At 38.2% G+C, this 26,860-nt stretch overlaps 2 protein-coding genes across 3 annotated transcripts in view; one reads left to right on the forward strand and one right to left on the reverse strand.

The window, feature by feature from the left end:
• LOC139973299 (uncharacterized) overlaps positions 1–21,600 on the reverse strand; it is a 31,055-nt gene extending 9,455 nt beyond the window's left edge. Inside the window, exons 1-2 of the mRNA XM_071979873.1 lie at positions 20,633–21,600; positions 17,968–18,231 (exon numbers count right to left, since the gene is read on the reverse strand). Of these exons, the coding sequence (XP_071835974.1) occupies positions 17,968–18,231; positions 20,633–20,961 (593 nt within the window). The 5' untranslated portion in view covers positions 20,962–21,600. The remainder of the gene's footprint in view (positions 1–17,967; positions 18,232–20,632) is intronic.
• The window catches only part of LOC139973297 (uncharacterized), a 51,204-nt gene that overhangs the window by 454 nt on the left and 23,890 nt on the right, over positions 1–26,860 (forward strand). Inside the window, exons 2-4 of one of the 2 annotated variants that reach the window (XM_071979872.1) lie at positions 4,372–4,405; positions 5,604–5,773; positions 8,624–8,700. In XM_071979872.1, coding sequence (XP_071835973.1) covers positions 4,372–4,405; positions 5,604–5,773; positions 8,624–8,700 — 281 coding nt within the window. The remainder of the gene's footprint in view (positions 1–4,371; positions 4,406–5,603; positions 5,774–8,623; positions 8,701–26,860) is intronic. The other variant, XM_071979871.1, reaches the window with a different exon arrangement.

Consider the following 26,860-nt stretch of genomic DNA (forward strand, 5'->3'; position numbering starts at 1 on the left):
CCGTACAAGATTCTTCTAAGGAGGAGGATGGTGGCGGGGGGGTGGTCGATTTGTTGAAGTAATGAACTGTCAGCCTAGGGTGGCGGGGCGCGGTCGTGGGAACCTTTTGTATATACGTATGATTGTTTGAATGCGAAATGTTGCGACCTGCAATTTACAAAGACAGTTTTATTTCAATACTACAATAGACCTACAAACATTTTCTTAATATTGTTAAATTTGATCAAGCTTTTAGAAAATCTAATTTGAAATTTTACATCTCATTATTTCCCGGTATGTATACAAACAGATTATTATAATCTACATCATGCTAGGGGCTTGTAGGGGCGGGGAGGGGGAGGGGAGTTAAATATATTGCCAGATGGTTGCCACGTAGTAGCTTAATGTTACATAATGCCCGTTCAAGGTCCTCTTCGGTTTTGGCTTGATTTGTTCTGAAGCTTTGAAGTACCGGCCTTATTGGGGATTGGTGTAAGTAGAAGCGGTGCCCCCTCCCCAACGTGAAAAAACAAATTCGAAATGATCCGGTCTTTAGTAAATTACAATGAACATTTACTTTCATGAAATTGCAATCCGTCAGTATAAACGTACAAACAATATTCTTCATTTTATTTACATCTAATCAAACTTTGATAGAGATTAAAATTTCACAAATCTCATAATTTAGACAACAAACATAAACCAATCTACATCATGCTGTGTGTTTACGTTATTGGTAAAACTATTGTTAAGACGGTAGTCACGTGGTATATTAAGGTTACACATGTTGGGGCAGATGGTACATAAATGCGCGTCTCAAAAATTCCTAACACCAGATGTATAGGCTAAGTTTGCAACTGACTTTGTAGTTCTATTTGTCGACTTAGTTTTATATTTTGTTACATTGATTGTCTTCTTCTGGTTTTAAAACCCACAACAACTTTATGATGCGTTCATATATTTCAAATTCACTTTATAACTTGACTAAAATGTGGAACTTAGCATTGCAGCACAAGGCAAAGTAATTGCGTTACTAGTATTGCAAAACTGGACCTCATGCAATCGGCCGTCAAGCTGACAGCACAATACAACTGTGTAGCGCTATAAAGTTAGTAGCCAAAATAGGCTACATTAAGCTACTTAACAGAGATCAAATTTAACGTGATTTTTAACCTTCATAATCTATAAACATGGAAATGGTTTTGTGTGATTTTTTTCGGGTAAGGGTGGGGGGGGGGTCCAAATCCCAAGTATCAACCCCCTCCTTGTACTCGCATGATATAGGCAAAAATATACTTAACAATGATACTGTCTTCATAATTTGCTTTGACGTTATTTCAGAAACAAAAGTTATTTACACTATCGTAGATCTGTCAACATTAACAGAGTTTCAGCTAGAAAGAATTGCTCAGAGGGAATGGCGAGTGTTCTTACGTGCTGAATGATGTGTCATGTGTGTAACGAGAGTCATGTTTGTTATGTTTGTAACGAGTTTCCAAGCCAAACCTTTGTAATTATTCCCGGCGTCTAAAATTGTTGTTCATGATTATTCTTTTCTATCCATTTGCAAATTTGTGGCATAAATCCATGACAATAAAACGGAAGATTTACAACAACGATGAACTCAACCGTGTAACGAAGCAAAGATAACCCTCCCCCTCCCCCACCCTCCTCCCCCTCCTTCCCTTGCTGTTTCACCAGTGCACCACTTCACGCGGTTGCCTAACGCCTAACAGTAAATCGAATTAAACTTACAAGCAAGTCAAACTCAACTTAAGACAACACAAAATATAATATGTAAAACTTTAAAAACTTATTTCGAGCTGTATAAATCTATTTCGCTCTGACAAAATTTTCGCTCTGACCAAAACTTCCATCAAATCACTTTGTTGAAGGAATAAAACACAGAACAAAATCAGAGAGATCATCGTTACCGTTGTCCTATGAAAGAACATTTTGTGTTCTCTTTGCCAGACGCGAATTTATGGCACACCCTACTATATGTTGTCGATGTTAAACTCACCTACCACTAGCCCTAATGCAAGTTCGAGAGTGTGTAGAGGGATCGAAACATATTATTGACCACTACTTGCCATCTCAGTTCCTCCAATAAAGAAGCATTAACGTGACTTGATCTAGGTAGCACAAATTAAATTCTTTACGCGTAATTGGATTTTCTAACAAAATTGAACTCAATTCGCTTTAACACGATATTAACGGTAGCGTGTAAAATGAAGTGCTAGGATTTGCGCACAATTTCCTGCGCGTATTCCCATTTGAACAAGTTACACGACAAAACGAGACAAATTCGCACGCGCTCCCTAAATTGGTCAATCTTGCCAAGTGGCTGAGAATTTGAAGCTGTCCTATTAGGGCACGGGTTCCAAAACTGTCGGTGGTAAACCCAGACTAGAGCTCTCGTGCTATTGCCTGGAATATTGTTTTCTTAACACGTGGAATGAATGTGGAGTAACTATTATTTAAAATGATTGAAGAAGTTTAGGTCTGTTGTATATATAACACACAGTCTATAAGTGTACGACATGACACTTTTTGGCAACACACTAGGTTAAGGGGTTGCAATGCTCAGTTCAATATGTTCATTCACGGCCCCTAATCACACAGGAGCCCCAACGGTTGGTTCACCAATTAACAAGCCAATAGATCACAACTGCTAGACATGTGTTTACATGAATTATTGAAGTTTAGATGAAAGCGTGGCTTACAAGATCAGATATTAGTAAAAATCCCCGTGGTGGAAACAGGGGAGAAAAGGCCATGATTTGCCCGTTTTTAAACAATTCTTTTTTTTTACTAAATGATAATCATGATAGCATAACTTTGCATCTATACGCCCCCTATACCGTATAAAACAATTTCTCATAGGTACCATGTTTTCAAGTGCACTTTTTGTAAAGTAGGTATATGGGACCCCAGCTCTCACTCTTGAACTGGGGTACCTGAAACCCAAGCTAAGTTCACTGAAACTGGGCATGTAAGTCGGTTAAGGGAGGAATAATAAACATACTCAAGAAATGCTGGCAGTTTCAGTCGCGACTCGGTATAACATGATGAGCATCTGGCCCACTTAGAAGAGAGAGAGAAAAAAGCAACACCCAATTATTAAAGAAATATTTTGTAATTTTACGGAGGGCATATGACGAGTGGCAGTGGCGGAGCTAGGGGTATTGGTCAGGGGGGGGGCGAGAATTGTCTGAGTTGGGGCCCTGTTGACACTATCTAAGCGGAGCGCCACCACAGGTTGGCGCGGGAGCGTACAGACATTTTTTGAGTAAAGATACTGCCAAGATCGCCGGAAATGACCCTTTCCGGGCTATGCTAATTGGCAGATAAACGAAGAATAAATAGGTGTCATCGCCATTTTGTCAGAAAATTACAACAACAAAACGTGACAAATGTCAATAGGTATTTGAGAGCGCAATAAAAAAAGTCAATAATCGCGAATATACGTAGACTAAAAAGTGGTAAAAAGCTGAAAAGGGCCCCAGCAGTCTATTTGAGTCCGTCAGGGGGGGGGGCATACGCCCCCTCTGACTGTATGGACGCTCCGCCACTGACGAGAGGAAACAAGAAATGGGAGGAACTAACGCTAGTATATGCATTGACATGAGCGTACACAGAGAAGGTAAAGTCGGCTATACAGGGACTTTACATTGTGTATTGTCCTGACTTTGCCAAGATCAATAGTATGATCTATAACACGGAAACAGTTACCTAATGAAAACAACAGTATCCGCGTGCATCCCTTTCGTAATACCGTATATAGTTTTGAAATAGTTGCCAGCATATACAACGTCTTTACTATGGGGCTTAGTCATCAAAGCAGAAGCCCAAACGAAAACAACAACAGCAGCAGGAACAAGTGGTTTGTATCTACTATATAGAAGTATAAATAAACTTATGCAGGAAGGCATGTAATCTTGACACGAGATTGCAACGCCTGGTCACCCCTCTCCATTCGAAGAAAAATCCCATAAAAAAATAAAACATGACAAAAAAAACGAACAAAAATTTTTAATAAAAAAACATATGAGTGAGACACATAAGTGCATGGTTTTGTGGCAACGATATTTGAATTTGTATTCTCAAAAGTAGCAGATCCAGTCTGAAACCAATCAGTCTAGTAGCAATTGTGCAATTCATATTTTACCAGTGAGGGGAAAGCAAGGTGGAAGGAGAGGCGATGGAGATGGGGGTATAGGAGTTAAAATTTTGGCGAATGAGGGGGTTGGAAGGAATTTTTGAGTACCGCACCTCACATCCTTCTTCACCCCCCCCCCCTCACACACACACACAAACACCTTCCATTCGCGATGCAACGCTTGATTCAATTTCCTTTGAATATTCATTTTTTCTTCATTTTGTCATTAGACCGGTGCGACCAAACGCTATGCAGAACCTAAAAGTGAGTATTTTGATGTGTGTCATTTTTCTGATGTTGGATCTGTATCATTTAATGTAAGTTCATTATAGTTAAAGTTTCTACAAATGCTATGCGTTGCTCGCCAGCACAATACATGAGATATTTTGAATGTTGCCAGTGGCGTAGCAAGGAGCAGCAGGGACCCAACACAGCAACGAAAATGGACCCTCAATGGAGAGTCTTCTAAGCCAAAGCCATGGCTGGGCTTCAGTGAGTATTTGTTTCCATTATTTTGAAGACATCAAGATGCCCGGATATGGCACTCTGAAGCTTTCCCACTTCCGGACAGAATTTCGTTTGAATTCCCATTTCGACTGGCCCTATATATATCGGGAGAGAATGTTAAGAGCTGAACTAAACAGTATTTTCATATATAAGAAGATTAATAGAGTCATCATATTTTTAAACCCTGTCCGCTAATAGTTTTAATAAAATATATGAAAGCTTTTGTCACCTTCAACGCAAAAGACAATATTAATCAGTTATATATTAATCACGGATATTAAAATAACTTCAAGTAAGTTAAAAAAAATTTAAAAAAAAAACGTGGAAAGGAATTTAATAATTTTAATATTAACTTTATATGTGACGCTGTTAATACTTTTCTATGATTCATACACAACTCATTTCCGTAAAACACACTGCTTGAATTTTACTATTGAATTTGTCTATTTTTAGTGAGCCTGGTTTCCGATTCATGGACCCACCTTGAGGATTCTAAGTCCCCCCTACCCATGGTCCCGGTCTTACGCATTGCTTTATAGCTACGTGTCGTCGTCTTTAAGGACAATACTAATGACTAAACGTACCGATTTCCATCCATAGTTGTTATTGATTTTTATTTGTCTATGTACAACTTGGCGAATTATTTAATACGTTTTATTTGAGACTAAAAGGAAAGAATTTGAAATCCCATGTTAAACCCATTGACTTGGTTTATGTATTTCTGTGTATCCACTCCAATTATTTAATTATTAAAATTACAAATTGAAATGAGAAAAAAACTGTCGTAAAGACTTTTAATTCATCAAATTAATTTATTGTTTGCCTGGACTCATCCTTTCCGCAACGACATCTACAAATAACTTAAATCTGTCAAGTATCTGCATCGATTAAAATTTTATTCTTTATGCATAATAAAGAAGAGATGATAATTTTCTTCTCTTCTGATCTGGTATAGATTATACTCTGTACGTGTATGAGTTTGCTAGAGATTGTGAGGATGCAGTGTACGATGAGTGTCGAACGTCCAGATTGAATGGTGAGTACCTCATTCAACCAGACGGTTATGATGATCGACCCTTCAAGGCTTACTGTGACAGCAGCCAGAACGATGGTACGGCATGGACGGTACGTATTGTTACTAACTGTGTATAGGTTGTATAGAATGTGTCGATTTCATTGTACTATCTTAGTTTACAATGGTAATTGTCTTCAATGAAGATCACCTGATATCTATCACTCAGCGGCCAAATATGTCAAACAGAGCAGAAAGTCTGAACAGAAAAAGTTGAAAGAGCGAGGAAGTTACTCCCGGTTTAGCTCTTCCTCCCAATATTGTCGTTAATTTTTACAAATATACAAAAATATATACTTAAAAAATATCCAATTTTTTACAAATATTCTTACAAAAATACTACTACTTGCAGAAAATTTGTTTGAATTCGACGAAGTTTCTTAAATTCATCTCAGAGAACATCCCGTGTCTTCAAGCTTAAAATTACTTCATTTCTTGACATCTTTTCTCCATGCAGAGCAAGGAGGAGGGAGGTATCGTGGCGTCCGGTACAACAAAATGTCTATACACATCAGTGTTGTAGTCTAATAGCTTTATTCGAGTACCATGTACGTTCGAGTACCAAATACTTTCGGGTACCAAGTATCATAGTCCGAGTACCAAGTAGCATAGTCCAAGTTTACAGCCGAACAGATTCCGAGTGCCGAGTGGCCACACGACTAGGCTACATATACATTCGAAATACTTTTGATCAACTAAACACAATTCCATAAACACAAGCTATAACATACAAGCCATATTGATATGATAACCGTCAACAAAGCGAGTGACTTATTTGTATATTTCTCCCTTTTCGGTTTTTCCCGAAAGGGTAAACTATCACCGGGAGGCACTCTTACCAACCTTGCAAAATTTGTAAGGGAACCTTGGATTGCAAAGTCGGCAGTTACTACAACGTGGATCGCAAAGTCGGCACCTAGGCCTACTACTGCGGTTAGATTCGTCCAACACAACAGCATACAGAAACGTTGTACTCAAAGCCGAAGCCACAGTGAATTAATCAGGTCACACATCTAGAGTATATGCATGCTAAGTTCTTCAATACCGCCCCCATTTCCTTCGGGGAAACATTTTTTTAACTTAAAGTAGAACGATAGTGACAGAAAAAAAATCTCTCATTTTCATATATAATGTAGTTTATATGTTACCAAGCAACATATTTTTTTAATTTTCCAAATAGCACACCGGAAAGTTATAAAAAAGGGAATTAAAACATCGTTTTTTCGCTTCCGTAATTTAGGAATTTGCAAACACTGCAACGACCTTGAACAGCCCTCAGGTCAGTGAATGACGTCACTGTGATGATCTTTTCTGTTGTGTACTTTTCAGTACGGAGCTGTGCGTGCATTTCGTGTCAGCATAACTGTTATTTTCCGGCGTAATGTTCAAGACATAAATAGATAATGAATATCATAGTGTTTCTTGATTTCTTCACCACGTGCTTACAAGTTTTGTTTTTACGCAATTTGCGGCGATTTCGCAACGATTTCCCAATATCTGAAGAGGTAACTCGCAAGCTGACCCAAAGTAACGTAAATCTCAAGATCACGTTTTTGGCGGGTTTTATACAGAGTGATGTATGAATGTGCTCACTTACCAGTCAAACTGGCTCAATAACAATAGTGATGATAGTCTCAAACGTAGATTAGTATAACATCCGAAAGAAAATCCAAAGTTCTAAACAAAGTGGATTCGCTTGTATGCACTAGGCCTACTGTAAAACATAAACGTTCCTTGTTCCGTGCGTCATTAAATCCAACAGAAAGGTCTCATTGAGCTTGAAATACAACCGCATTTGAACTCAATCGAGTTGTTAGTCTAGCTCGAACAATTTTCTCACTAGGCATACATGCAATGCCTATTGCGTTTATTCACATGCATGCCTCGTGGTTTGGGCTTCAGGAGGAATCGTATTCTAGCCCAACTTCACGTAGGTCGGCAAACGGTACTTTCACACTGTGCAAACATAAGTGACAGTGTGCGCTACCGTAAGTAATACTTACACGATGTTTTGTTTCGCTCGAGCATACACACATTTCCTATTCGTATTACATTTAAAGTGGTTTGGAGGGTATGAACACATCTCTGCCCCAAAAAACTCTGCCTAAGCGACGTCCATGCCCCAATTGAAATTTGCACGTGGATTCTCTCCTCACATAGTCATTAGGTTGTTCACGTCTGACATGTCTTCCAGTTCCAACACTTACTGTTGCATTTATCGGGATATATATAAATAATGCGGCATAAAAGCATCAATCTTTCAAACTTTTATTACTTTAGTGACCTTGCCACACGCAAATTTCAATTGGGCCCGAGAATCATCTTCTGTGAAGTGGGCAGAACAAACTTTCACATTCTTGCCATGAGAAACTCCTGGTGCGATGAAATCTTTCCTGGTTCTCCTCACAAATCGTATATCCAGAGTTTCCGATATCTCTCACTACTTTTTCCGCTTGGAAAATTGAAGAAAAAACTTATTGTAGAGTCCACATTCGTTCTGTTGCATCCCCCTACAACGCAACTTTCTTTGATTTTGCTAGTGGTTTACGTTGTTTGTCGAGTCCAATATAGAGTAGGTTGCAACTAAACTTACACACTAAGTGCACACTGCTGAAGTACACTACGCCGAGCTCACGTTGTTATCATCATAATGACGTCACATGTCACTGTAGATCACGTGATCATCATATCGCTTTTCGCGAAAAGCCCAATTTTTGTTTAAAAAATCAACGAGTTTAGGAATTTTTTTTAAGCCTTTCCCAACATCGGATTGACTTGAATTTTCACATGTGTAAAATGGAAACCAACTAGAATACTCTTGAATAAAATCGTATTTTTTCGTCGATGGTGAAAAATCACTATCGTTCATCTTTAAGTTTTGATTTTTATCTTTCTTTCACTAGCTAATACAAGGAAGAGCGGATTTAGATTCGAGAGTAACATTTAATCGGAGTTGGGAAGACTACCGACTTGGATTCGGATTATCTCAAAATGACTTTTGGATTGGCAATGAAAAGCTCTCATATTTAACCAGTCAGAATACATATCAGTTACGGATCGATATGACGACATCTAATGGTTCATCCATCCATGTGACATATGACAACTTTCGCATAAGTGACGAATTTGGCGGTTACAAACTATTGTCGACAGGTAAGTTTAACTTTTCATCAGAAGATGGTGTTATAGAGAGCTGTCCACACAACATGCGTTATGGATACTGTGTCTCCCAGAGAATTTGTCCGGATCCTGATGACAGCATTCCTTGTCGCCGCAATGAGGAATCTTGTTTTTGTCCAGAAGAGTTTCAGTTGAATGGAGATGAATGTGTTGCCCCGGACGAATGTGATGACTGTTTTCTTGAGGGAACAGAGACCGAGGAAGGTGTCACAATTGAGGTAGGTAACCTTGAAGGGAGAGGTCACCTCTTTCTTGTTTACTAAGAATACACTCTAATTTCAAAAGTGGAAAATCTACTTATGTGCACACAAAATAATATAAATGACCTTTGAAAACTAGACCTGATAACATGCACAGAATGTGAGTAAAATGGCGTCACAGATACATAACTGTAAAGTGCTACCCGTGAAATGTCTCTTAATGTTTCCTCTACTTGGCTTGGTGAATGTATTGAAACTTTGAAAGTTACAGTAGACATGTGTAACTTCACCCTTTTGGAAAGACCATAAATACCTCATGAGTAAAAAGAACAACGATCAACAGAATTTTAATTTTGATATGTAATAATCAAAAAAGTGTGTTGGGGGGGGGGTGCTAGTTCTATAATTTTGATCCTGTAGCTAACCCAGATTTGAAGAAAATCAGCTTGAAAAACATTAGAAATAAAATATTATTTATAAACATTATAAAATATATAAATTATATGATATAATAATAACAATTAAAATAATACATGTAGCCTATGTTAAAATCTTAAAACAAAACAAAGTCATGATAATCCATTGTTTGATCAATTCCAATGACTCAACCAAGAAATCTTTTAATTTATGTAACCAACAGATCACCATCGATGACATTCTATAGATCAATTGTAATTTGCCACAAGTTTGTTGCGTAATGTATTGTAAATATGTTATTACAGGCCATAGAAGTATATATACGTGTGTGCTAGTTGGTTTTGTGTTGCATCTGACAAACTGGACTGTCATGATCTTTGCGTTAGACTAGTAATAAAGCCACTTAATTTGATAAACTTCAGAACTTGTTATAAATTATGTTTGATAATGCAATTCCAGGATTGTGTTTTTGAGATTTTGATATTTTGTAATTGTCAAGGTTTTGTAACACAAATGAACTTGAAGGAAACAGGTATGAGTAACACACTGACTGCTAAAATGTTTTTTTTTCTTTAATATATTTTACTTTATTGTTTTGGACGTTGGATTGGATACGGTTTCAACTTTGTTTGAGGAGCTGTGAAGTTATCAATACCCAAAAATGACTGTATAGTGTATTATATGTTTTTAATACATCCCGATCATGAAGAAAAATAGATTAAGAATGTACAAAAAAATTAAAATGAAACCAATTTGTCCGTTTGCATGTATGTGATCATCTCTGTTTCCATCATGCTCGAATTTCAACTTCAAATGGTATTTCGTAAACGATGCGTAAGAATGTGAATTTCATATAAGGATGCTTAGAATATTTTCTTCTTTTCATTAGCCAGCAACAAATTTTCCTCATCTATATAATCTTAACAGTTAAAACGTTTAGCTATTTTTTTTTTGTGTTCTTTTTTATCTTTAGTCAGGTGGGTCCTATGTTTTTCCTAACTGTTCTCTGAATTGCTCGTGTGTTGATGGTAACGTTAACTGTGTAAATTACATGTGCAGTGTTAACGCCACTTGTAACGCCACCCTAAACAACGCCGGTCAGTGTTATTGTAAAACAGGTTACGTAGGTGATGGCACAGTGTGCCGATATCCGACAGACTGTATGGAGATATTCGAACATGATGACATGGCAGAAAGTCGCGTCTACACCATCCAACCAAACAAAAACAGGGAATCCACATTGGAAGTCTTCTGTGACGATGGTGGGTGGACGGTACGTATGACGTGCATTTTACATATAGTAATGTTATGGGATGTGTTCAGGTAGTCACGGTTGACCAACCTACGGCCCGCGGGTCACAGTCCGGCCCGCGAATATTTTTTTCCCAAACTGAACTGACACTGAAATTATTTCCTCGATTCTGATTGGCTGATCAAAACCGTAATGGTAGTCGGCGTTTATCAATGAATGTATGTGACACTGTTAGTGTTTATCATACCAATCCTCATGGGCCGCATCATGTCAAAAATACGTGTGTAGGCCTTATACAGGCTAAGTTAAAGGCCTAAGTGTGCCTACATGTAGATACAATGTGAGGCTTCCGGTTATCAAGAGCCACTGTAAGGGCGGTAGGGCCTATATTAGTGAATTTGAGATCTCGAACTAGTACGAATACGCCTATATACGGTTAATGCAGGCCTACTATGTCACCATGTATAAGAACTTCTAATTGTGCAGGTAAACATGTGTGGCTCCGTACGTATAGGTTATAAGGCTATATACAAAGTCAAAAGAAACAGACATATCGTCAAATGCCACGTTTGTGTACACTCAATGGCTGACACACACTCGCTCGTGCGTCTTCATGGCCACTGCACATTCGACTAGGCCTATCATGATTCATTGACTGAATACATTTTGAATTTATGATTATAAAACTAAAAGAATCGCAACCCCGAATGTACACAAACAACACGGTACATATGTACATCGGCTACATGTATACAATTACAAATGCACTGTGTTTTATTGTGTTGTATACTATACACAGTAAAATAAGCTGCATTACATGTATGTGCTGTGTAGAGCGGAGTCAAGCGAGTAAACAAACGATCGAGGACTGCCTATAATGGGCGCAGTAGTTGGGAATAGTTGCTCACTATATACTTTCGCTCATATATACCTACCAAAAGTTCTGGAAATTTGCTAATCTGAATATCTTGAATTTGTTCGTTTTGATCACACTGATATCGACAGATTATGGAGGTTCCATGTTGAAAACTAAAGTATATCACGTGCTCGCTGATAACCAATTAGAATCGAGGAAATAATTTCAGCGTCAGTTCAGTTTGGGAATAAAATATTCGCGTCCGGCCCCCCGCAGGGTTGGGTCCGGCCCGCCAGAAATGCTCTACGGTGCGAAATTTTAGTGAGCAGATTTATTGATAACAATTTGAAGCTATATAATAAAATCATTCGAACCTTCTTGGTCGAAAAAACTGCATATACTGGTGTGAAACTCTCAGCGGAGGGGTGGAAGGGGGGGGGCGGCTGGACTTTATTCATCTGTTTTATCAGGAAGGAAAATAAATCAGTGCGCTCCGCGCGCAATGCTCGCATTTTTTTTGACTTGGGCTTCGGGCAAAAAAAAAATCGAAAAATCGAGCGTAGGGTTCGTGCGGCCCCCTCCTTCATTATAATTATCCATGTGGCCCTCCTCTGCAAAAGGTTGGACAACCCTGAGGTATGGTCACAAAAGGGAATGGATCTGTGTGTGTGTGTTAAGAGGAGGCTACGGGCGTTTGGGGGGGGGTAGGTAGAAATCTGCATTAAATACATTTCATTTAAGTTAAACATTGCATTTTATTATTGTTGAACTTAAAGAAAACGACTCCGATTACAATAATATAATTTGTACGTTTACGGTCATCCAGTATTGACAATTTCCATCTTTCGCTTTCATGATAACCTGCGATATCACGCCATGACTGTCTTCGCATAAACTGCTCCCACCCCCTTTATTTACGCATCAATAACGAGGAGCTGACGAAAATATACCAATATGTTGATTTCTGTTTGACTTTTTGCTAAGTTTTTTTCTTTCTTAAACTTGCACTGGTTAAAGGCTCAATTATCTCTTTCGTTCTTAGCAATGATTTCAATGTTGAACTTCTCTTTCACAGGTGTTTCAACGACGCTTTGATGGTTCGCAAAACTTTGCTCTACCTGAGCAGAATTATTCCGAAGGTTTCGGATCTTTACTTGGCGAGTTTTGGCTAGGCAATGAGAACCTACATACTCTGACAAACCAAATGCAATACGAGCTGAAAATAGATTTCATGGATATAAACAACAACTCGTACAAAGCCCAATACAGTTTATTTCAAATCAGTAACAAAACAGAGAAATACGCTCTTCAACTTGGAGGCTTCAAAGGAAACGCAGGTAATTTGTATGAGGAAGATTCAGTCTGAACACGATTTTTGTTCCTCTTCGTGGAGTTTGTCAAAGTTGAGCTCCTATACGGCTTCTTAGCCTTGCATTGATATCTACAAGACACTTCCAAACTGCCCCGAATATGTCATACGAACACAAACTCATACCGACGAGTACAGACAAGTATTCTAGATAACAAGTATACGTCCACGGACTCAAAACAAGTCTGCAATTTTTAGAAAATTCACCGAAACCCTCTACATGTATTCATTGCTGAACCACTGAAACCTATCAACAGTTTTAAATTCCAAAAGGTCGCGGCAAATAACGACCAGCATGGGCGTCGGAAGCTATTTGGGATTGGTACGGCAGATCAGAGTGTGGTCATCTATCATAATTATCGGGGGGACTTTTCGTAGGTCAAACTATGCTACGCGTCACCATGGTTGGCGCTTAGCGTAATGGAGAAAATTTTGAAAAAAATGTCTCACAGATTGCAGGAAATGGCACTTCCCGAGCTTGAAAACAAGACCCCTGCCATGCCATTTTTTTTCTTAGTCCAATTTTTTTTTTTTTTTTTTTTTTTGCGCCGTGAATATTGGTCCGGCTTTCGCCGGACCTGCCGTACCGGCCCCGACGCCCCTTCGATAAAGAGATAATATTGTTAAAAACTCTTACAAATTGACCTCATGCTAACACAAAATTATGCTGTACCCCCTTGCGTACCACTTCTGTAATCCTCCCCCTCTCTTCCTCCGCCTCCGCCTCCCTCTCCCTCCTCGTACCTCGCGTGTCTTCGAGTACACTGGAGAGCCAAGGTACTTTCACCTTTCCTTAACTTCACACGGTGTGAATTTAAAAGAAAAAGTGAAAGTGTGAGTTAAAGGAAAAGTAAAAGTGGGAATGGAAAAAAAAACTATCATGATTCTTCAATCTTTTCCCGCTATGATACTTTCTTATATATATACAGCTGTAACAAAGGTCTTTTTCTTCCCTTGCCGTTAATATTTATGATAGGTGATTCTTTGACGAATTACTCAAATCATCAGCCGTTCCTGACTGATCTTACCGCCGCTTGGCAAGCCGTGACGGTTAAGCAGAGCAGTGACAGTGTCACAACGGTACATACACCAACTCAATATGACTATAGTTTCCAACATGATGAAGGCAATGGGAATACTGACGATGAGTCGGTACAGGAGTTTACTGAATTTCTTAAACCCATATCTATTGGTCCTTGGTGGCATCGTCAAGACGAAACTATGACCATAGAATGTGATTTAAATGGCAACTACAGTAATATGTTCTGGTTTACAATCCCTCAACGCATCGCCTCCACCGGGATGAAGATACGTCCAACTAAGAAAAAAACACTGTGAGAGAATTCACCGAGGCCTGTTGACGATTATTGACGAATGTTTTTTTTTATGCTTTCAGAGTATAGTATTTACTCATTGCACATTTTGAATGTCTATAGAAAACATTGTATCAAGACTGGATTACGCATATATTTTTTCTGCTTTTTCTGCATCATTTCTTAAAGTTTGTTTACTTAACATTTCAAGATAGTGAATTAATGTGATTTACCTTTTTTAAAGTCATATTTTAATTATTGTTATTATTAAGCTAAATGTACACCCCCCCTTCCCGCCTTCTTTTACCCTCCATCCGTGTGAGGCACCTAACCACTACATTTGCACCGGTGTTCTGAGAGGAGTGTTTGCCACTCCCCTTTTTGAGAAAAAAAAATGTAAATTTTGTAACTTTTGCAACAATGGTGAAGACATGTCATATATTTATCTATACTGCACAGCAGGGATGATTTTTATTTACATCTATTAAGATGTTTTTTTGTCCGGGGATCTAGGAGGAGGGGTGGCCCCTTACCCATTTAAAAAATGGTTGGTAAAATGATGTGCTAAGATGCAAAAGGATATAATTTACAATTTATTTTGAAACAATGTTGAAGAAGATTTTTCTATTTATGTTCTACCGCACATACATCTTTTATATATCTATCTTTTGCAGATGTGATTGCTAGTTTAACGTCTATCAATAAATAGCATTGAAATGATTGACATAATATATAGAATAATATAGAATATAGAGTTATTCCAGCAAACTTTCTTGATATAGTTTGAAATCAAACAATTTGAAGAAGTATTTGAAATACATTAGATTAGATGTATACCTCCTGCAAATATACAATAATAAAAAATTGTCACAGAGTAAATCTGTTTTCTAATGACTTGCAATAATGTGTATTTTGGACACAAAAAAAAAAAAAAAAATCTCTAATGTATTTAAATTAAATATACATTTGCTTTTCCGCCAAAATATGTCTTAAATGCGGCAAAAGCCAGACGTTTATTACGTTTTTGGCTCCTTTATGGATGGATTCGTAAATTTTTTTTTTATAATAATAAGACGAAGTTTGCGTAAATTATGCAAAGGTTTACTATATTTAGTACAACACACGGAATGTTAATGAAACGTCAGAAGGTACCCAATCCACATGCTTCTTCTTAAAGCAGTATTTTCGCTTGTTTATCAATTTTACCAAGCCGGCCGAATTAAAGTATTTTTTTTTATATATATAATAAAATAAGGAAAATAAGATTACTTGCTGGGATCTTGTGGTTAAAGTTGATTTGCTATACCAAAGTTGCTAACAATTTCTGTATATTAACGGAGATCACATCCTCATAGCATTTTGCAGCACAAAGAAATGATGTTTTTCCTTAACATTTTGTGATATTTTGTAAATTCATCTGGCAACATTAGTTTGGTAACGTTTTTTAACAGTTTTCTTGTACTTGGTTGTCGTGATCTGCACTGACTCGAGCATTTTGACATGTTTAAAAGTATAAAAAAAAGAACACTGAGGCCAAACATTTTGGTGGAGCGCCCTCTTTCGGCGAGCGCCCTATTTAGGTTCGCAAAATAGTTGTTCGACTTGCAAGCTCGAGACGCTGGATCCAATCCGGGAAGCGTTCAAATCAACGTCGGAAATGATTCCAATATCAGTTTTGTCATAAATTAAAGTATCTTACTTACCATGATTTATTTGTCATAACATATTCTAGCACATTATGTCGTCTCCTCGTGCAGAAGTACCAAACAAAGCAATAAATATTACAGAATTTATTTGTGACTCCTGCATGTGAAATTCCATCTTTAAATACAGCCTCTAATGTACGACGCGTCGCTTTGATGTAGTTTTTAAACCCTTATAATTTCATTAATAACTCTGCCTTCAGTGGGAGTAGACGACTCCAGTGCAACAGCTTTTACTTTGGCAGGCGTTTCCAATTGCACGATGATATCATAATGATCAAGTAATATATCATTTCATTTATTAACGCTAATCAACTCGTCAAACTAACAGCGCAAAAACCGAAACCAAAGTTAGATGTATAGCAAATTGTACTATCACCGCAGAATTTGTTCGAAGTTGAGTAAATATAACTTACGTTGCAATTTACATGTAAACTGTCAATGAAGAAACAAACCCAAGCGACCACCATTACCTTATAAGTGATAGAGGTGCCTATGATGTCCACCATTTCCCCCCTCTTCCCTCCCCTTCCCCTTCCCTTACCCGTCCCACTTTCTTTTTCTTTCTTTCTTATATTTTTCTTTTCATGATGGTGAAAATACTCAGTGTTTGTGTTGACATAAATGAAGGTAATAAGTATATGTTGTCATGAACTTCATTTTTGTAGCAAAGACATTCACAAATATCATCCTTAGCATAGAAGTGAACACAAATGAAAACAGATTAGGTCATTTCAAATTCAACCATACCCGTAAATACCCGTATATAAGGTACACTTGTAACTTGATATCTCCAAAGGTGTCTAATTATTCTTGATTATTTAAGATGTAGTCTTTAACATGAGTTAGTTATGGCGTCAGTTACTATAGTGGTGTTTCATAGTGTGGCACCGATGTCGCTAAAATATCCGCAAGTTACTATTATCCGATATATCCCAATAAATAGACCGATACCGTACCGTTACTATATCGATATACGGAAAAATCAATGTTCATGCCTTGCTGACTCTATAATTGAGTAATGTACAAAGGTCGTACATATCGACCAACTCTTTTTGCGTTCCATACGCATATGTTGCCATAGTAGTACCGTACCGTGCATGTGATAAATAAGTGAGTTATAAAACAGACACAAGCCGCATGACTTTGGTGAAGTTGGTGTACGCATGACAGTGCGTCGTGAAGATAAAGAGCTGATCTGATCTTGAAGTTTCCAAATAAATATTTGTTCATCTCTTGTTTTGTTTTTTTCATTACGATGTTACTCTTATGAACTTGATCTTTTACGAAGCACTGTTGTGCGTATTACAGTATAACAATGACTCAGATCGTGTCTCGAAACCTTTGGTGTTCGTGGACAATTCTGACATCCATATGGGGTTCGTAGTGGGATAAAGCTAGGGAAACCCTGCTCTAGACTAAAGTAGGTTAGCAGTTATCGTCAGTTGATGCAAATTCTACCGAAATCGATATGTGGACGATATTGCCAATACCATGCGGCACCAATAATGCACGCCGATGACTGCATGGTGCAAAACTAATATGTGTGTAGTAGACATGTAGTAGATGTCAAGGCGTAGGAACCGGGGGGGGGGGGGGGGGGGCTGGGTAAGTGCCAGTCCCCCCAGTGAAAAATATGGGGGGGGGGCGGAAGTATCATTCCGCCCCCCCCCCCCCCGCTTCGCAAGTCAGAAAACCCCTTTTTCATTTCCAAATGAGAAGAAAATCTCATTTGGAGCACCAAATTGCATCTAAGGCCAGGTGAAAATGCAATTTTTTTAGAAAATGGAGTGGGTGATGAAGTGTGCTATATTGCACCAAATTGCATCTGAGGCCACCTGGAAATGCCAAAAAAAAAAATCCCCCTCCCCTTAGACCCCTCCCCCAGGTCGGCCATCAGTCTTCAGCCCCCCACTCAAACGTACCTTCCTACGCCACTGGTAGATGTAATACATACCTGCTGTCAATGAAGGAGTTATCTTGGAAAGGAGATTTCACTTTACACTGATATATCCCAGCATTTGACTCTATAGCTCTACGTATCCCTAGTGCCATGTCTTCACCATAAAATATCCCTACGTCGTTGCCGCCTTGTTGGAAGGTGTTATCGATTTCTTCATTTCGCGGGATAATCGTCTCCTTTATATCTAACGAATCTGCTGATTGGTAAAACGACTCTAGTGGTAGCTTCGTCCAGACTATCCGTTCTCTTACGTACCCACTGACAAACAAAAGAATGACATTCAAATTTATGTGAAACATGTTTTTCATCATATGGTCATTTCTTGACTTTTTTTTTTTGTTTAGTTAAGAGGCTAGATGGAACGAATTCAACCTGCTGGGAAGGGTTACGGGCTTGAGTAGCTCTGAAACCAATCTCTTATCTAATATATATATACATTTTTTAATATTGACATAGCTTGATATTTCTATCAGTTTATCATTTTTTGCTGTTTGTGCTGGTCTTGGTAGTAAGGTTTACAATGTTTGGTCGATTGGTTAGATGGGATGAGGAATAAATGTCTGGGGGTGTTTTCAGGGGGTCTGGGTGCCAGACCTAACCTCTGAGGTGCAGCCATTACTAACGTTTTAGGAATGAGTTAGATTTGTTTTAGCAGCATTAAGTGGTCAAATCCTCTGAATAGAATGATTTGAAATCTTCTGTCACCAGTTCCCAGCTGGCTGTCACGCAATGTGCTACACTGACGTAGCTTTACAGCTGTGTAGCCTATATATGCTGAATTTCATGAAGGGGTCTCTTCTAGGGTTCCAATCAGTGTAAAATCATGACGGTATCGTCATTGGAAGCTTTCAAGTATTATGATCTACGAGCACTTTTCCCCAAGTTTAATACACACAGCGGTATAACAGTTTAAAGTGTATCAATACAAGGACAACGTTTTTTTTTTTTTAAAGTAAACTGGTATAAGGTAACTTCGTGATACTTTCAGCACAAAATTACAAATATTCTTGTTCAAGATAACGGTAGTGACTCGGTGACGATCTCTCTTATACACTACTATGTTGTTCACTCCTGTATCTCAAAACTGTGATGTCGTCTAATCCTTGATTAGTTCCACTGGAATTAGATACATTAAAGTTATTGAGTATAAACGTTGGAGGAAGGAAACAATCCCCTAACTTCGCTCTCGCGATGTAAACAAAAACTATCTGTATAATTCCGGTAAATAGGTGAAATAATTCATAGTGCCTCAAAATGTAGCATTCTCAAGTTCTAGCCATTTTCTTTGAGGTCATGTGTATAAAAAATACGTTCGAAAAAATGATCACAGTATGATTTCGAACACGGCACCTCAGTACATGTGTAGTAATTAGTTTCGTCCACCCTCCTTTAGAATTGAACATTCCGTGGCGGGTTTCCGGAAGTCCCTGATTTTCAGGGGTTGGAAAGTTTTTAGGAAGCGTGGGCACAACCACTGATCTGTACACGTTAATGTACAGATCAGTGGGCACAACCGACGAGCGACGCGAGCAATTGACTTGGCCACCCGTTCATATTTAGTAGCGAACGTCTCCTACAGCGATTGATTCTCGGATCTTAGCATATTTAAGGATCTTTTCACAGAACGTTTATTATTATCTATGGATTTTACCCGAGGACAGTTTATCCAACCTTAAATTCGACTTAACTTCGAGGAACACTTCAGCGTTACTAATTATATGTAGCCTACCGTTGATTCTACCAATAGCGCTTATACGTAGGTCCGCTTTACCTACTTATACTAATATCTATAGCCATCGCGCCGAGCGAGGACTTGTATTTTATTATAATCTAGATGTAGCGTAAGCATCCACACTTCTAATAGGGGCTGGCGAAAATATTCGCCACCGATTCGTAGAGTGTTTACGTGATCATACATATATCATTTTAGTACCTGGAAGCTATTCGGTCGCGAGAGCGTTTACGCGATACACCATATTCCATTTTGTTACTGGAAGCTATTGGATCGCGAAAGCTGTAAAATATTTAGCACCATAGCGCCATCATTAATATCTAGCCTGTAGTCTAGCCTTCGAGCATAATATACAGTCTGGTTACATCAATATAAGTCGACTTAGACTTGCGGATTCCAGCGTTAGGAACAGACCAGGATCCAAACGGTGAAAGGACATAGTATTTAAAGGTATGTCGATCTTTTTATACTTTAGATTAGTTTCTCCATAGAAACTTCTTAACATGTTTCTCCGTGCAGCTTAGACGTAACCTATTTGGTACAGTCGCTTTACGAAGTAACGGAACATGCTAAGTTACCGTTTACTACTATACCACACGTTTTGGCACATTGGCATCCCGTGGATACTGTATACAACCTGTTGGATGTATACCCTCATATTATATTAATAAACCAATCACAACAGTTTTGACATAGCTATACGCTATGAAACGCGAAAATATGGAACGCGAAAAGGGAAAACTTTTTTTCGTTGCTACGTTTAACGTAAGTTTAGACAACGACGTAAGTTTAGACAACGACGTAAGTTTAGACATCAACGTGAGTTTGAGCAACAGCGTGGTAAAACAGCAGGAACAGACAACATCAAACTAAGTTAAGACAACGGAATAAGTTTGCCCTTTGCGCGTTCCATGATACGCCACTTACCACGGGTCACAAGTCAGCTTGAGTCCAGAACCACGATAGACTACCACTGCCCTGGCTCGAAATGTTTCCTTGCATAGTGGATTGAACATGGAAAACAACGGACGTACGAAAGATCTTCGGCTTCGGGACTTTCCTGGAATATTAAAATCCCGCTGTTGGTTAACGTCTTGTCGTGTGAAATTCCTGTCTTTAGTTGTATCGCGAAATCCTGTGATAGCTTGCTTGGAACGACTTGTGTGGATATCTGACTTTATTGTCTTTGCAGAATGTAACGAAGCAAGATAACACAGGATAATTGTACATTGCACTAAGATCCATAAAATGCTCATTAGTTTGTAGTAATCCAAGCTGTGACTGCAGGCAAGGTAGTCTCCAGTTTCTGGGCTTAGGTTTAGGCTGGCCCTTAATGAAGCTATGACATACTAGTTAAACTGTTGTACTCTAGCCATTCATGTAAGTCACATACATATATCTCAACGACTCCAGTAGTCTGTCTTATTCAAATGCTACCCATTAATAACCTGTTACGTTAGGCCTTTGTGTGTCTAGGACTGATGTATCCTATAAGTAGTAAAAGTAACAGTTAGGCTATTCTATAGCTTGGTTAGTCAAGGAGTAGATAGTTTTGCAGCATTTCCGCGTTTCCTGTTTTGTCCTGCTCTGAAAATATGTGATTATCCGACAAGGAATGGTAGTCCAATATCTTCAATTTCATCAAAGCGTTAATAATCCCAGCTCCTCCAAGATCACACAGATACCATGATGCGTTCTCGGCGAAATCATCATCGACAAGAACCGCTCTCATATAGGCCTAGTACCTTTTTTAATAATATAAGGCTATTCGTTTTCCTTGCGATGGTGATATTCAAACCAGGTTGGTACATTAAATGTCAGCCTGTTGATGTGGGTGGAAGCAAAAGGAAACATGAACAACAAGGAAATAATCCACACGACCTAGAAAACATTCATGTAATGTTAATTACAGTCGAGTCCACGTTAAGAAAACAAAAAAACACATCTGTGCGCTTGTTCTGTCGTTTGTAAATAATGCGTGCCGGCGCCTCCGTGAGATACCGTACTCGATAATATCAAAGATCTTGCACACAGCGTCGAATCGACTCAAATATACACCCAAGCCTCACACGCGAAAGGTGAATCCAGTCCACGCGCGTGTTGGCACACGCACATGTTTGAGACTATGATACGCGTTCGTAATTCATTCATAAAGTATTCTGACATAGCGAAAGATTAGCGACTCCTATATGCACACAAAGACACGTGAAAATAAGATTTCTTGCAACTCTATATACTAAATGATGAAGCCCAACATTTGTATAGTGGCAAGGGGCGCTAGATTGTTGGCTCTAGCTACAGAGTCGTATATTGACGGCTCTGGATCTCTATACTTGTACTTCTTACACACAGACACTTGGAGCCAGTACACGCGCTCGTCTGTACGCGTACGTTATTGATAGTTTGGATTATAGAACAGCGCGTTCGTATACACCAGAGCCGTATATTTAGAGAGTTCGGCCAACTGGCAATTTGTGACGTCATATGTTTACAATGGACGCCATGATAGTTCCTTAACAGTTGCGCGAATTTGTGCAAATGCAGTGCGTCGTACATAACCTATGTACAAGAATTATACAGCTAGCCTAGTATTGGTAGGCTAGTAGTAGCGTTTATTTATACGGAAGAAATGCATTTCTTCTTGCACAACGTTTGAAGAAAATTTCAACGTTATTAAAATCATAATTAATTCACTTTCTTTAACCGTTCGTTACGAAACGAGAGGTTGTCCTTATGATGAAAGTCTACGACCAGGTAAGTGAAATAACCATGCGAAATAGCATACAGTACTGTAGTAAGTCAATAGGCTATAGACAGACAGGGTTAAATGCTCATGGCTCTAGTCTAAGTCTACAGTAAGTGAGCTGCATCTCTGTAGGGATACAGTTGTACATTACAATTGTTGTTACAGTTGTGTGGGACTCTGGAGCTTCTCATGCCCACAGGCACTCGTAACGTTACTGTATGTAGGTGTATAGTACACAAACACAGGCCTGTATTTATACTGTAGCCTGTAGGCCTACACCTAGTTAACTTTATGAGTACCTAGGCCTACTTCATGGTAAGGCGAGGGGTTAAGCCTAGGTTTATCACCACAGGGTTACTATTGATTTTCAGTGTCAGTTGTTGGCTGATAAAAATGATTAAGAAAGTAGACAGGTCATTAATTGAAATTTGAAATCAGTTTATTCATAAGATACTGTATCACATATGTACAATAATATTGATTTGATCAGGGAATATGAACAATGGTCTACATAAGTTAAATGACACATATTAAAACTGTCAAACAGTAAGGCTAAAGTATAACTTTCAAAGTACTTCTCTTACTTTCTGAATATATGAGCTACAGATGGCAGGAGTATTGTCAAAATTGCAGGCTATATACCCAAATGTTGTTTATAAATTGAGTTAGCCTAAATAACTGAATTGTTATTCAATTGCAAAATCTTGAAGACTTAAAATTAGCTTTCAGCACACACAAGCTACGGCAAATACACTGTACCAGTTTGCAGCACACAGTGCACACCGTATCATATGTATCCAGTTGGGATATTTTCTCAATTTGACTGCAACAAACCAATTATTGGAGCTTTTTACCAGTCATTCTTTCTCAAGTTGTACAAGACAGGATTGTCATGTCATTGATACAGTATTATTAAACCCCTTAGAATCTGACTGCAATGGATGCTGACTGTGGTGATACAGTATGTGTAGTAATGTATGGTGTGTAATATTTATGATCACTGTAGTAATCAAGTTTGGCCACATTTGTAGGTGGGCTCACTGTTATTCACATACTTTTATGAACAAATTCATGCTAATTTTCAGATCTGCTGGAAAATAATTAAGTAAAAACATTGGAATATAATGACATGAAACTTCTTATGAAGTAAAAAGTTCTTTCCTCTCTAGTTTTTAAAAACCAATCTCAATGTTTTTGTGTAAAAATCTCCAGAGTTTGGTGACTGCTGTGGATCAGGATGAGAGTTTAGCTTCTTTAGTGTATCTACTTGACAGGGTGATATTATTTCATAGGGTTTTTTATTTTCTCAAGTGAACAGCATACTGGATATAAATATATTTGGGTTTAAGATACTATGACAAACTTATGTCCTCCAAGTCTGATTTATTTACTTGATTTTATCAACAAGAAGCCTCATTGCCATGCTTTTACTACCTAACTTTCCACCAGATTTTTAACACTGAATTTTTGTCTTCTTTTCAGCCCTTTACGTTTTACAAAAGATGTGGAGACGGACATCAGGTATCTGGAATGCAGTGTCCCTTTGATTTTGTGACACTCTGGAAATTGACAGGTTGCAGTTGAATCGATAGCCAAGGTCAACTGTTTCTAAGAATTACCCATGTTGATGAGGTTATCACTGCTATACTTCCTGAAGGTCATTCAGTGGCCTTTAGGTATTGGAAAGCCCTTTGATTTGGATGAACGAGGTTACCTTCAGTGTACTCCTTAAACTTGTCAATGTAGCCAAAATGGAAGATGGTGGGGAAGTGGATTGAATGTTGTCGAAACAGCTTGAGCAGTGCTTATCATTTTGCTTCAGTCTAGTTATGCAATAACCACTGAGGTAGTATAGGCTGTTTTCTTCATCTGTGGTCATCGGGTCAGTTGTTTGAGATGAATGTTCACCTCAGGAATGTCATCTGATACTGGACAGTCTGGTGTTTCAAAACTGAAATCAGTGAGGACGTTGTAATCATCGGTTTGATAGTTTCCAGCATTTATGATTTGCAGGGCATACTTGAATTCAACTGGCGAAGACATTGTCCGGACACTGCTGAATAGATTCTCCAAGCAATCTTGGGTGAAATGTGATGTCAGGAGGAACTTTTTTCCCCTTGTCATCAGTTCTTCTTGAAGATCCATAATTGACTCTGTTGACAGAATAATGCCTGTTTGGACTGGCTTCCAAGAACATTTGGTTCAAATTTTGATGGTCTTGAACATCTTTATATTAGATAAGGTTATGGCTTTGATCTGGTCAGGAGCAAGCAAACCTGCATGCTTTTGGTAATAGCTGCCTTCTCTTTCCTCATTTTCCTTAGTTCTCTCTGGGCACAAGGCAGACGATACCTTAGAGAACCTTCAGATTTTGATGGTTGATTACATTGACTCTTGTTATTTTGCTGATTTGGTGTGACTGATGGTGTTGCATTTTCAGTGTCACGATCTTGAAAAGAATGCAAAGTCAATATAAACACATAAGTTACTGCGATTATTCCTTTCACTGATCAATATAGAGTAGCATATTTCTGCAAATCCTTTGAAACAAGTAATTAAATTAACTTACTCAATAAATCATTTTCTTCTTATTATATAAAATGTTAGTAAACAAAGGAATATGATTATTCCCCAGGACTGGAAGTAGGAAAAGATCATTAGACTTGACAATTTCAAAACAAATTAACAGAATTTGTTTCTGCTAATATGAAATGAAATCTGCAAACTTTTATATGCAGCGTGTTATCACCGATCACTTCTGGGTCTTATCATTTGTTTCAATATGATCATTATCCTTCCTTCCAGTTTCGGTCCCTTTCTTGGTTATTTGTGAGACCAGTTTTGTGCTCGGGACCTTCTGTAAACTTGCAGCTGTATATTATGTTACAAATTTACAGAAAAGCAAAAGCTTTCATCAGCTGGGTGGCACAAAATATTGTCTCAGTTGCATAAATAGTTATAAGCCTGATTAGTAATGTATTGACAGCATGATGTTAGAATTCCACAGATAAATTCAAAATTGGTGTGGAGGAAAACAGGATTGAAATGACAAGTTCAGACGCATGAATCACGATGAAGGGATTTGGAAGAAGAATGAATAGATTGAGTTTAATGATGAAGTGTTTGCTTAATAAGAAGTGAGTGAGAATTAAGCAGATATATTTAATAATTGGTGTGGAGGAACACAGGAATGAAATGACATGTTCAGAAGCATGAATCATGATGAAGGAATTTGGAAGAAGAATCAATAGATTGAGGTTAATGATGAAGTGTTTACTTAATGAGAAGCGAGTGAGAATTAAGCAGATAAATTTAAAACTTGGTGTGGAGGCAAACAGGAATGAAATGACAAAAAAGTACAGATGCATGATGAGGGGATTTGGAAGAAGAATGAATAGATTGAGTAAATTATTGAGTAATTGAGTAAATGATGAAGGGTTGATTTAAGAAGTGAGTACCAAAGCCATGGAGTTGGAACACTGGACTTCCCAGCTCCAAGCTGTAAATCAACTAATCAAGTGGGAAATCTGGAGGTTAAAAAGACCTATATTTATAAAATGTTAATCTTATTGTTTGCAATAATCATGTGTTAAACAATAATTAATTAAGTATGATCGCCCTTTTCCAAGGTCAATTAATATATTCCATCAAAAGTGCAATAAACATGAAATACTTTCCAAGTTTATCATTAAAATATAGTTGCATTTCTTCATTTGGTGATCAAGAATAGTTGTGGTAAACTAATACATTTTGTAGCACTGGTGGCACAGAACCTCTCTCAAGTACTCTCCTTCGCTTGGGATGAGTCCTATGCTGAAATAGTTGGGGATGGCATCTTTCCTAAGCTTCCACTTGCCTTCACTTAGACACCTTTCAAATTGGCCATATTCAAAGTCAATAGGGCAGGCTCACAATCACCAAAAATTTATCTTCTGAATGGCCAAAGCATACCTGCCAACCTTATAAACTTTTGAACCTGGGGATTGCAAATTTGAAACCAAAACGTAGGAAATTACCTGGTCATACAAGTGAGGAAAGTAAGAAATTTTGAAGGTACATGCTGATTCCAAACTCTGTATTATAAACTGTCATAATTGAAGACTTAAATTTGAGGACTTGAAAGTGAGCTACAAGAGTTGGCACGCACAAGGAGGCCTAGCCAAGTATTTTGTCTTTTGTAGGATAAGTTAGTTGGAGATGGACTGGACTTTTCTAGGCTAAACCCTAACGTTAAGCCTGTAGACCAAAGGTTAGGTTTAATGGAGTTTTCGACTGAAACTGTAATGCCTAGCTCATTTAAAACTATGCTGTATAACTGGCCTATCTCAGGCTAAGCATATATAGCCCTATATATTGCTATACCCTCCGTAATTAGACTGGCCAAGGCTAGTACTTCTTTTACCCATAGC

Source organism: Apostichopus japonicus, chromosome 9, assembly GCF_037975245.1.
Source record: "Apostichopus japonicus isolate 1M-3 chromosome 9, ASM3797524v1, whole genome shotgun sequence".
Taxonomy (NCBI): Eukaryota; Metazoa; Echinodermata; class Holothuroidea; order Aspidochirotida; family Stichopodidae; genus Apostichopus; species Apostichopus japonicus.